The sequence below is a fragment of the Pteronotus mesoamericanus genome, unplaced genomic scaffold (assembly GCF_021234165.1).
Source record: "Pteronotus mesoamericanus isolate MK-2021 breed Mesoamerican mustached bat unplaced genomic scaffold, CSHL_Meso_final contig_116, whole genome shotgun sequence".
NCBI lineage: Eukaryota > Metazoa > Chordata > Mammalia > Chiroptera > Mormoopidae > Pteronotus > Pteronotus mesoamericanus.
The window spans coordinates 6,361,108-6,373,944 of record NW_026555027.1 but is presented as its reverse complement, the minus strand read 5'-3'; the positions used below and the strand labels follow the sequence as shown (position 1 = coordinate 6,373,944).

At 35.2% G+C, this 12,837-nt stretch overlaps 1 protein-coding gene and 1 non-coding gene across 4 annotated transcripts in view; one reads left to right on the top strand and one right to left on the bottom strand.

Moving 5' to 3' along the window:
* BRWD1 (bromodomain and WD repeat domain containing 1) overlaps nt 1-12,837 on the top strand; it is a 111,375-nt gene that overhangs the window by 28,880 nt on the left and 69,658 nt on the right. For all 3 annotated transcript variants that reach the window (XM_054578409.1, XM_054578400.1, XM_054578390.1), the window contains exons 9-17: nt 1,508-1,608; nt 3,077-3,147; nt 4,557-4,657; nt 5,426-5,466; nt 6,245-6,343; nt 8,536-8,686; nt 8,957-9,091; nt 9,913-10,041; nt 10,230-10,455. In XM_054578409.1, the coding sequence (XP_054434384.1) occupies nt 1,508-1,608; nt 3,077-3,147; nt 4,557-4,657; nt 5,426-5,466; nt 6,245-6,343; nt 8,536-8,686; nt 8,957-9,091; nt 9,913-10,041; nt 10,230-10,455 (1,054 nt within the window). The remainder of the gene's footprint in view (nt 1-1,507; nt 1,609-3,076; nt 3,148-4,556; nt 4,658-5,425; nt 5,467-6,244; nt 6,344-8,535; nt 8,687-8,956; nt 9,092-9,912; nt 10,042-10,229; nt 10,456-12,837) is intronic.
* On the bottom strand, nt 12,416-12,520 carry LOC129077318 (U6 spliceosomal RNA). Its single transcript, XR_008529811.1, has one exon. It is a non-coding gene; the product is annotated as a U6 spliceosomal RNA (small nuclear RNA).

The window sequence follows — 12,837 nt, the reverse complement described above, 5'->3', positions numbered from 1 at the left end:
AATCATAAAACAGATCATAGCCCTGGCTGATGTGGCTCATTGGATTGAGAGCCAGCCTGAGAACTGAAAGGTCACTGATTCAGTTCCCAGTCAGGGCACATGCCTGGGTTGTGGGCCAGATTCCCAATCAGGGGTGTGTGCGAGGCAACTGATCAATGTCTCTCACACATTGATGTTTTTCTCCCTCTCTTCCTCTCTTTTTCTCCCTCTCTTCCTCTCTTTTTCTCTCTCTAAAAGTAAATAAATAAAATCTTAAAAAACAAAAGATTATAAACTATACTTTCTGAGATGTAAGGATAACTATGTGAATCTTCTAAAAAACTGCCAAAACCGATTCTTCCTCTTCTGCTAATGGTTTTCCTTTGCCAAGCTCCTTATGAATGTCTCATGAGTCAGCAAGGTTTGTTGCTTCTTTCTGGTTTTCCTCCTCATTCTAGAGGAAGAAGGAAAGGTTAATAAGGTTAAGGCTCTTAGGTTAATTGGATTGACTGGATCAGTTCTTGGCTCTTTATCTTGCCTGTTTCTTTTCAATCACTAGTGTATATTGCTGTCTTACTGAAGGCAGTCTTTCAGTTGCCTTCAGTGTTTTATTTGAGAACTACAGTTACCCCACAGTTGCTGTTTTTGGGCCCAGGTTCTCTACCCATTTCAGCACCACTTCCAAAAATGAACACTTTAGTTATATAGGTTTTTCCATTTGCTATCACATACCAGATTCTCTATCATGTTTGTACTGTTGTTCATATTATTTCTTTGCCTGGTGTGTGTTTCTTGATTTCTTTGTATTTTCCTCTTCATCCTGTAAGCCTTCTGGAATATCTCATGACCAGATCAAACTTTCTCTGGCTTGTTTGTATAGCACAATTGACAATAGGGCATTGCCATTTATTAAATACAAATGTTAGCCCTATTTTGAAGTTACAATATAATTCTTGTATTTTCTTCAAATACTTTTATGGTCTTAAAAAAATAAGTTCAGGTGGTTGTGATTCACTTGGAATTGGTTCGGGCGTGCAGTCTGGAGGGTAGGTCCCGCGTTCTCCCCCGGGTTGCTGCGCCGTTGTCCCTTTACCGTTCTTCGTTGTTTCTCCAGCTGCTTTGAGTTGGTACCTTTATCGTAAGTGGTATTAGGGCCCATTTTGGAATTACATTTTTTTTATTGGTTGTTTTGTTAATGTACTTACTGTGCCCCATAGTTTTGATTTTTGAGGCTTGGTGATATGCTTTCATATTGACAGGACTAGATCTTTACTTTCTCTTTGTAAAAATTTTTCTGACTCTTGTTTATTAGTTTTAAAAATAATCTTTTACTGAGATCATATTAACATTTATAAGTTAATGTAGAGAGAGGCTTTTTTTATAGGTCATGCTTTCACTATAATGTCACTTTCATTTTTGCATTTCTTATATTTTAGATTGTCAGTTGACGTTAACTTTGAAAAACTGTTTAAACTACAACTTCCGTAGAAGCTCAGGAAATTGAGTTGTATATCTTATTGCTTTTTAGTTTAGCCCTATGGCCAAAGGCTCTCAGAGGTACATGGTCTCTACTGGTGCTGATGGGACAGTTTGTTTCTGGCAGTGGGATTTAGAATCCCTGAAATTCAGGTGAGTAACTTTAATCATGCAAGAAGTTTTCTTTTTTGAATAATGTTATCATTTAGTCTAATGAAGCCTGGTTATAAAGAGAAATTACAGATGGTGGTTGCCTTTTTACTTTTGAACTTATTTTTTTTTAAAAAAATTATTTATTTATTTTTAGAGAGAGGGAAAGAGAGGGAGAGAAACATTTATCAGTTGCCTCCTGCATGTGCCCCGATGGGGACTGAACCTGCAACCCAGGACTGTGTCCTGAGCAGGAATTGTGACCCTTCACTTTGCAGGCTGATACCCAACCAACTGAGCCACACCAGTCAGGGCTAAACTTAATTTTTATTATATACAGCATGTGTGCCATATTGACTACTTTTTATAATTTTCTATTTAGATAGTTGGATATGTAAAAGGAACATAGCTATTCTATCTTAGTGGGCATGTTTTTGTGGAAAAAATGAGATAGGATGTATGTGAAACATTTGAAAAATGTTAGAAATGTATAATTAGATACATAGAAGTTCAGGCAGGATCATTTAAGAATCAGAAGACCTGGATTTAGAACGTTTGCTGTTCAATATAGTATCCATTAGCCACATGTACCTATCTAGCACTTCAAATGTGGCTAGTATAATTGAGGAACTGGATTAATTTAAATAAAAACTGATACTTGATTCAGTTATTACAAAACTTAAGTATGTTTCAAACCACTTGAGTATGTGAATTTAATTTTCAGCTATGAGAACTGAATATTTGATGAAAACATTAAAATTGAGATGTATTATAAATGTCCAGTATACTTTAAAGATTTCAGAGATTTAATGTGAAAGAAAGAATCTAAAGTTCTCATTAAAGGCCTTGGTGGGGCAGCTCAGTTGGTTAGAATGTTGTCCCATTATGCCAAGTTTGTAGGTTTGACCCCTAGTCAGGGCACATACAGGAATCAACCATTGAATGCATAAGTAAGTGGATCAAGTTTATATTTCCCTCTCTCCTTTTCTCTCTCTCTAAAATCAATAAATAAAAAATAAAAGTTCTTATTAAAAAGTTATTAACATTGTGGTATTTCAGATATATTGGGTTAAATGAAATAAAACTAATTTCATCTCCTTTTAATCTTGCTACTAAAAAATTTAAAGTTACATGTGTGGCTTGCATTTTTTTTTCATGGACAGTTCTATGCCCTGGTAGTTTCATGCCCTGCTCTGCAGCCTTGATGATGGTCTCTCTGAGCTGTAGTCACCTCAGTTGCAAGATTGGGGTTGGTAGGCCTGCGCTTCCTTTGTAGTAGTTGAGCATGAAGATGGGAATTAAGCAGTCTTCTAAAATCCATCCAGCAATAATAGCATATGTGGAAATATTTGGTGTCCTGTGAAGCACTAGAGAAATAACGTTATAATATTTAAATATGCTAGCTTAAAATCAATGTTTAAATCACTTTAATGTTTAAAACTAATGAATTTTAAAACATGGTCTTTTAAAGTCCACGTCCCTTGAAGTTCACTGAAAAGCCTAGACCAGGCGTTCAGATGCTTTGTTCTTCTTTTAGTGTTGGTAAGTACTTAGTTTTATTTTAGCATTTGTTTAATGACCACATTATTGCTAAAAAGCCTTTATCCGATAGAAAGTGACTTATGTTCATTTCATTAGGTTTAATTTGTGATGTTCATTTTATTGGCCTTTTCTTGGTCTTTTACTCCTTTATTCTTTATCCTGCCTTTTTCTGATTTTGATTAGTAATCAGGGAATGATAGAAGAGGTAGCTGGCCAACAGGAGGCTCAAGGTATCCACACCCACGATTCCTGCACATGTGCCCACGTGTTATGCTATACCAAGATTGTGATTTTCTTTTAACAGGCTATACTGTATATTTTTTTGTAGTTTAAATTTGTTCCCCACACATGTTGGTGAAATTATTCCCCATTTCTTTTCTTGCACAGTGCTCTTGTGTGCTAACCTTACTGTTTAGGAGTGGTCAAGGATTTTTTCCCCTACAAAAGCCTGAAAACTTCAACAAGTGAACTTCATATTCCATAACTAGGTTTAGGTATGTTAAGTTGTCTAGAAAGGAGAGCCCCTTTTGCCAAACATTTTTAGAGCAGCAGCACTTAAGGCCATTGCCACAACTAATAAAGCAGAGGACAGTAGTGAACATTTCCAGATTGAATTAACTTTTAAAAATTAAAGCCCCATCAGATTTTGTTTTTCCTCAGCACCACCAAATAATGCTCCACTCCAGCTGGGTGTCCTACAGTTGAACCCAGTTCTGATACTATCTACCTGAAGAATAGTGAGAGATTCCACAGGTTAAGAGTTCGATCTTACATGATTCTCCTTCCCCCCACTTCACGCTTCAGACCAGGTTGTCACCTGTGCTTCTGACTAACTAGATTGGAGGTTTCCACAGACGACTCCTTTGAAGCTCTCTGATTCTGTCTTTGTGGGTTTTTATAAAGGAGGCTCCCTTACATAGGCATGATTGAGTAAGTCACTGGCCATGGCGATTGATTCAGCTCTCCTCCTCCTCCCTCCCCAGAGGTTGGACTGAACGTTAAAATCCTCTGTTCACATGGTCGGTCCTCCTGGCAGTCAACAGCGAGCGCACCCCCTCCTTCCCCCACCCCAGGTGCTTTCTAAAAATCACCTGGTTAATGTAAACTCTGGTGTGGTTGAAATGGGTTTGTTAAGAGTATCAAGACACCTTTATCACTCTTATCACTTAGGAAATTCCAAAGGTTTTAGGAGCTCTTTGCCATAAATGGGGACAAAGAACAAATATATTATTATAAACCTAATACCACACTACATTATATTAATTTTAAAATGTCTTTATATAGTGAATTGGAAAATGGATCTGTTGAGATTAACTTTTGTAATAAAAGTTCTGAATTTAATATAGAAATTTGGTTTGTGCAGATAGTTGTTACAAACTGGATTTTTAAACCTTAACATTGTATTTCAGGTGGTATGTTTTTGGCTACTGGTAGTACTGATCATGTAATCAGAATGTATTTTTTGGGTTTTGAAGCACCTGAAAAAATAGCAGAACTTGAAAGCCACACTGTAAGTATTAATGTTTTAAAATTCTGTAGATTAATTTAAATAATATTCCTGTTGGTTTATAGTAAAATACTGCTAACAGAAATTGATATGGATTCTAATTTTAACTTAATTATAGGAGGGATTGTATTTAAAGGTGAAGGATATTAACAACTTAGGTAGTACCTTGACAGTGCTGCTATTTTCCAATGGTTATTTCAGCTTTAAGTTCAGAATGTTGATTATGACAGTTGATTTGGGTAGGTTAGGTTCAGGTGGGCCTATTTATTTTAAACAAGCTCACACGATTAGAGTGCTGTTTTATTAATGTATGGTAAGATATATAACTCAGTATTCTGGAATACTGGTTAGTAGTCAGGTCATGTTTTCTCCTGAACAAAGTTTTGTGAGGTTGTTCGATAAACATAGATTTGAATCACTTTAAAAGAAAAAAATTTTTGTGTATAAATCATAAAACATGCATATTCAGCCTTGTTTTCAGCTGCTTAAATCTTTATATTTTGATCACTTTACACATATATCAGTTTTTCTACAAATATTTTACTGCATGTGTCTTTGAGACAAGAGTTATGTCTTAGTAGTCCTGTTAGATTTATACATTCTTGCACTTCAGTGTGTATGTTATGTTTGAATAACAGGGCTAAGCAGCACATGCACAAATTTCTTTCTCTAAACTAAATGTGCTTCTAGCTCTAAAACTGCTTTTTGTTTCTTTGTTTACAAAGTGTGCAAATGATGACTTTTGTGTTTGTTTTTTTTGCCTGGATTTAGGATAAAGTTGATAGTATCCAATTTTGTAACAACGGTGATCGGTAAGTGTGTTTATATTTGTGCTTATGTTTTTAGGCGTACATACCATGCTGCTTATTAGTATAGCTAATGTGTCACTTTGTATATTGCAGGTACTTACTAGTACATAGTATATTAATTGAATGAAAAGTGCCTGGGGCAGTGGGAAACACATGAAATAAAGGTTTTTAGAATTGTGGTTTCTGTGTCTCCTGTGACCCAAGTATAAGTCTCCTTTAGACTTAAATTGGCTAAATTTTTGATTTACGGAAAAATTATGTGAAATTTCTTATATTTGAGTGGTTAAATCATTTCTTATCAACTATTGTGCTGTATCCTGAAATGAAATTATCACTTAAATTATACCTTTTTTTATGATTCCCAATGTCTCTCAGTTGCCTTTCCTAATCTACAGTTTCTAACACTTTGTTAAAAGATTATTTTTACACAGTGGCCAGCATGAATTAACTTGAGTTGAGAGTTAAGATGCTTAGAATGGAACTTTTACTACAATAATTTTCCCGTGTCTTTAATTCTTCCTATTTTTCCCCCTCTCCAGGTGCTTATTGTCTTCTCAAAGCCAATGTATTTGACAAGCTATTGATTGAGTTTGAGTGTTTTATGTCATAGAGCCAGGCAAATCATAGCAAACCAGATTGTTTCCATTTGGATATACCCTAACACTCTGACTCACCTGCAGTCAGGATAACTACATTAAAATTTTTTTTTTTAACTCGTGATTTTAACTGTAACTGTTGGTGGCATCTGTGTGAGTATAATGTCTTTTTTGAATATTTTAAGGTTTTTAAGTGGTAGCAGAGATGGAACAGCACGGATTTGGAGATTTGAGCAGTTAGAATGGAGGAGCATTTTATTGGATATGGCTACCAGAATCTCAGGGTAAGTTGAGATGGTTTGTTTTAAGTAGGTTCATAAGTTCTCGGCCCCTCCCTGATTGGTTGATTGCTTTGTTCAGGGGACTGGAGCCCCCACCCCTTGTTATGAAGAGCTGTAATAGAAGGGAATGGCAGGAGAAGGGGAGTGGGGAGAGGTGGGAGAGGGTATGAGGGAGGATAAATAGTGGGAAAAAATACAATAAAATATAAACTATTAGCCCTGGCTGGTGTGGCTCAGTGGATTGAGTGCCAGCCTGTGAACCAAAAGGTCACCAGTTTGATTCCCTGTTAGGGCACGTGCCTGGGTTGTTGGCCAGATCCCCAGTTGGGGCATGTGAGAGGCAACGGATAGATGTATTTCTCCAACATTGATGTTTCTCTCCCTCTTTCTCCCTCCTTTCCGCTCTCTCTGAAAATAAATAAAATCTTAAAAAAAAAACCTATTAAAAGGAAGTAAATGGCTACCTTCTACATGTCTGATAGATACTTAAATCTCATCTAGCCAAAAGATTTATTCTTAACATTTATGTAGGAAAGAACAACATATTTCTTCTGTTTCTCAAAGCATTGACTTCCTCTTAAATTTTGTATTTAAAACTACTTATACTTGAAAAAAATTATAAAATAACTAAAGCATGTCAAATGTGGGAATTTTACTTTTCTGTAGATAGGATTTTTGGAATATTTTAAAAATTGGTTCTAGCTAACTCTGGTGAATAAAGTATGCGAACATAGTTTATTGTTAAGGTAAGAAAGTTCTGGTCCAATGGGAGTGATTTTTTTGGCATGCTAAAAGTTTAGCTTGTAAAATGGCTTTGAAGTATTTGTCCTTCTCCCCTCCCCCAACACTCCAAAGTTTCACACTTCTATTTTAGCATCTTTGAGGCAAGTTTAGTACTTTCCAAGGTAAATATTACAAATTTGAAATACATTGCCTTTTTTTGTTTGTTTGTTTGTATATATTAGGTAGCACAGGGGTGGAAAGAACACGTTTTCGAATCAGACCTTTGCTCAGATGCTACTTAGATTGTTTATACCTGTATAATTTTGAGAACATCATTTAATGTTTATTAGTTTGTTTCGTCATCTGGGAAATGAAACAACCCGTCTTTAAGTATTATAGGAAATTTTAAATGATAGGATGGAAGATGCTAGCACACTGCCTGGTCCAGAGTAGGCACATCAGTATTCCTTTGCCCAGTGCAAATATTACTTCAGTTACACTGTAATAGAAACCTAAAGTTACAAATTTTAGTTTAGAGTTTATTTCCAAGGCTTAACTTTATACTTTCATACCAGTTTTTCTGAGAAATGTTAAACATTTTGTCTTTTGGAAATCCTCATGACTGTTTTATTTTAAAAAATTGTAAGAGAAATTAACTCATATTCTCTGCTGTGGCTCAAACAGTTGTACTGGGTTTCAAAATAAATTTGATCTTAATATTTTTGTGGGACGATCTGTGGTAGAGGATGGAAGGAATATATACTAGAAATCTGACAATCCTTGTTCACAAATAGATCTTTACCAGTATTTAAAAATGTTACACTTGTATACTCAAAAGCATCTTAGTGTGAAAGTGAATACTGTTAATTGAAATTACAAAGGGGAATGGGAGTGAAGATAATTTGGAATTATATTCACCTATGAACAATTGTTTTATTAGGATATGTATCCAAGGCTATTTTTACCATGGGACCCATAGGAACAGTCTATAGGGAAGTATAAAGAGTACAGTCTCACAGTTCAGCAAATTGAGTGTCTGTGTGTCAGGCACTTTTCTAGACTTTGGGGATATGCCGATGAATTACCTGCTTTCTGTCATCCTAAACTTTCTTGTTATCTCTGGAGAGAAAAACAGTTGTGAAAGTATTACTGTTAGGGCTTGGGTTTAGGAGAAAAGAGTAATAGAAAAGAGGTAAAGGGAAAAAGCTTTGCTTTTATGAGTAGTAGTGGTGTCTTAAAATCTGCCTTCATTTCATCTCTGAACTGCTTCTGAATCATCCCCTACCCCTCTGGGTTTTCTCCTGTTTATAGATTATCTGTTATGGGTCAGATATGATGAATCTTCTATAGACTTGGTAATGTAAGCACAGGAACTGGATTACTTTAGTTATTTTTGTATAGATAAAGGGTTATTTACATTGTACAGCCTACCATTCAAGTGAATTTACACATTGTGTATTTTTTTTTTTAAGGGATTTAACTTCTGAAGAAGAAAGGTTCATGAAACCCAAAGTAACAATGATAGCTTGGAATCAGAATGATAGCGTTGTTGTTACAGCTGTGAATGATCATGTCCTCAAAGTGTGGAACTCTTATACTGGACAACTGCTTCATAACTTACTGGTAAGTAGTTCTTATCCGGTATAACAAATCAAGTATTTTTTGAAAAACTTCTATTTTTAAAGCTATGAAGTTAATATATTAAACATGTTTCTTTCATTTATATTATCAAATAAATAGAAGTTTGTATAAATACTGATAAAAATTACTGTCTCATGCTTTTTTTATAAAAATATTTTTTAAAGCCGTTATATAACTATGCAAATGTGTGTTTTTAATTAGAAACTTATAAATTGCAAACCCTGCTTAACTATATGACTTTGTTGAATGAAGGGACATGCTGATGAAGTGTTTGTTTTGGAGACACATCCCTTTGATTCCAGAATTATGTTATCTGCAGGACATGATGGCAGTATATTTATATGGGATATTACAAAAGGTACCAAGATGAAACATTATTTTAATATGGTAAGTGTGGGATGTCTTCATGCATGTTTGCATTTGTTTCAATTATCTGGATTAAAAAGTTTAGCCAGAAACAGAGCTGCATGTTTCGGCAGTTTATATTTCTAAAAATCAGGATATTTAAAGTTTAATAAATATCTGACATACATACATACACACACACACATATGAAATTCTCTATAACTGAGGGATTTTCAGAAGTTATCAGTTTAGCTTTGTGTGTATGGGTGAACATCTCTCTGTGTTTAAATTGGCAAAGTTGTGATGACTATAGACAACTTGAAACTATGCAGCCATACAAATTTTGCATGGTGGTCAGTCATCTTAATAGAAAGTTTAAACTCTAGGAAAGTATTGACTTTTAGTTCATGAATACCATACTTCATTAATTTTTATTTACCTTGTAGGTTATTAGCCAATAGCCTTTTGTTATATATTAAAACAAAAGTTTCTGAAGGTGCTTGTCACTCACTTGTCTGAAAAAAAGCCTTTGTTTTGGATTGGTTTATGATCCTTCATTCAGTCATTTTGGCAACTGATTCTTAGATCTTTCAAAATTTCTTCAAGGCTAATGGTATCTAAAAGTGAATTTTATTTCCTGAAAATATAAATTGACATGCTCAATGAAAAATTTGTTTTTAAATTCATTTTCCTGAAATGTTATAGCAGACTAGCAACTGTGAAAAGTTGATACAGCAAAAGCACTTGCATAAACTTGGTCATAACTTTGTTGCTTTCTTTTCTTTTTTTTTTTTGGTTAGCATGTGCCAGACTTTTTTTTTATTTGAGTCATGAATGAGGCTTTTTCCCTCTGTGTTTCCTAGATTGAAGGACAAGGACATGGAGCTGTATTTGATTGTAAGTTTTCACAGGATGGACAGCATTTTGCCTGTACAGACTCTCATGGGCACCTTCTGATATTTGGTTTTGGATGCAGCAAGCCATATGAAAAGGTCATTTTAAATATTTTTTACAGTATATAAAGTAATTAGGAAGGACATGGTAAAAATAGATGTGTTTCCTTTTTTTTCTAATTATAATTAACTAGTTAATATTTTTCTTCTAACATGTATAAACCTCATAGTATCAAGCATCAACCTGTAAACTTCCCTTTTTTTTTGTTTACATTTTCCTTTTCTAGATTCCTGATCAGATGTTCTTCCATACTGACTATCGACCGCTGATTAGAGATTCTAATAATTATGTCTTAGATGAGCAAACTCAACAGGCTCCTCATCTTATGCCTCCACCATTCTTGGTAGATGTAGATGGAAATCCTCATCCAACTAAGTACCAGAGACTAGTACCAGGCCGAGAAAATTCTGCAGATGAACATTTGGTTCCACAGCTAGGCTATGTGGCAACAAGTAAGTACAAAGTCTTTTTTTAAAAAAAAAAACAACAAAACTTTTTATTTGAAAAATGTAAAGAAAAATACAAAGAACTCCTGTACTTTCAGATTAACCAGTTGTTAATAGTTTGTAATAATTGTTTTATCATTTATCTCTAGATACATATTCTTTTGATTCACTTGAGGCTCATGTTCTGAACCTCATGACTATTTACCCCTAAGTACTTTAATACGTATTTTCTGAGAACAAAGGTATTCTCTTACATAATCATAAATTATAATCAACATTTGACAGAATGCAACACACAATGTTATAGCCTTCCTGGAGCATCAGATCAGGATGCTTGTGATTGTGATTTGTACAGTGGTAATGTCTTTGGACACTCAGTTAAGGTGATGTCTGTCAGGTTTTGCCACTTTGAAGTTATTTTTCTCTTTGTAAATAATAAGTAATTTGTGGGGACATATGATGTAGATAGTCTGTTCCTTAACAGACTTGTGTTTTAGGATCTACTGATGATTTTTGCCTGAGTCAGTTGTTACTTGAAGGTTGCAAAATGATTTTTTTTCCTAACTCCATCATTGGATCTAAATTTTATTAGTTGGCCTTATACTACCCTTCCTTTTGTTTATGTAGTTCATTAAGTTTTAGTTTGGACTTAAGGGGTTGTCATACAGTAAATTATAGTCCAGCACTGTTGTTACTTTGTTGCTCGTATTATCCTTAGATTTGACTACTGGAGCCTCTTCAAGCTGAGTTTTGTGTCTTTCTCAAGTCCCCTTGAGCACTTGCTTGCTTTTTGTCATAAGGTACTCCGTTCTCAAATTGTACTTTGCCTGGCCTAGCCAATTGCAGAGTTTTTGTATTTTTCATAGCGGTGCAGTGGTTGTCCTGATATATTATTAAGCAAAGGAAAAAATGCTTCTGTACAGGCAAACCTTGGAGATACTGCAGTTTTGGTTCCAGGCCATTGCGATAAAGTAAATAATGGAACAAAGCAAATCACATGAATTTTTTAATTTCTCAGAACATATAAATGTTATGTTTACAGCCCTGGTCGGGTGGCTTAGTTGGTTGGAGCATTGTCCTTTGCACTGAAGGGTTGTGGGTTGGATTCCTGGTCAGGGCACATACCTAGGTTGTGGATTCAATACCCAGCTATGGTACATAAAGAAGGCAGCTTATTGATGTTTCCTTCTCACATCAATGCCTGTCTATCTGTCTCTACTCTCTGCCTCCCCAAATCAATAAATATATCCTTGTGTGAGGATTGAAAAAAAAAGTTATGCTGACACAGTACTGTGGTCAGTTAAGTGTGCTGTATCATTATGTCTAAAAAAATGTATGTTCCTTAATTAAATAATACTTTATTTCCAGAAAGTGCGTACCATCATCCAAGCCTTCAGCAAGCTGTGTTCTTTGTTGGTGCAGGATCTTGCCTTGATGTTGATGGCTGCTGACTGATCAGGGTGGTTGTTCCTAAAGGCTGGAGTGGCTGTGGCAATTTCTTAAAATAAGACAGCAATGAAGTTTGCCACATTGATTGACCCTTTCATTCACTAACACATTTTCTGTAGCATGCAATGCTGTTTTATAGCATTTTATCCACAGTGGAACTTCTTTGAATATAGGGGTTAATCTTAAACCCTGCTGCTGCCTTATCAACCAAGTTTATATAATATTCTATATCCTTTGTTGTCATTTCAACACACTTCACAGTATCTTCACCAGGAAATTCCATCTCAAGAAACCACTTTCTTTGCTTTTCCATAAGAAAAAAACACCTCATGTGTTAATGTTTGGTTATGAGAGTGCATCAATTCAGTTACATCTTCAGGCTCCACATGTAAATCTAGTTCTCTTATTATTTTCACCATACCCGCAGTTAATTCTTCCATGGAAATCTCCCCAAATCCTGTTAGCATTGTTATTTTGACCTCTTCCCGTGAATCACAAATGTTGTTGTTCTTTTCTGAAAAATAGGGAACACTTTATGGATTTGCATGTTGTCCTCACGCAAGGGCTATGGTAATCTCCTCTGTATCGTTATGGTTTTATTGTATGCGCTGCCGGAGTGAGCCTGAATCCCAAATGTTTTAATGGTATCTGGAATGATGAATCCTTTCTAAAAGGTTTTCAATTTACTTTGCTCAGATCCATCAGAGGAATCACTACATACAGCTATAGCCTTACTAAATATGTTAACCTGAAAGTTGAAATCACTCCTTGATCCATGGCCTGCAGGATGAATGTTGTGTTAGCAGGCATATAAACAACATTAATCTCATTGTGCATCCCCATCAGCTCTCTTGGGTGACTAGGTGCGCTCTCAATGAGCAGTGATATTTTGAAAGCAATCTTTTTTTTTATGAGCGGTAGGTCTCAACAGTGGACTTA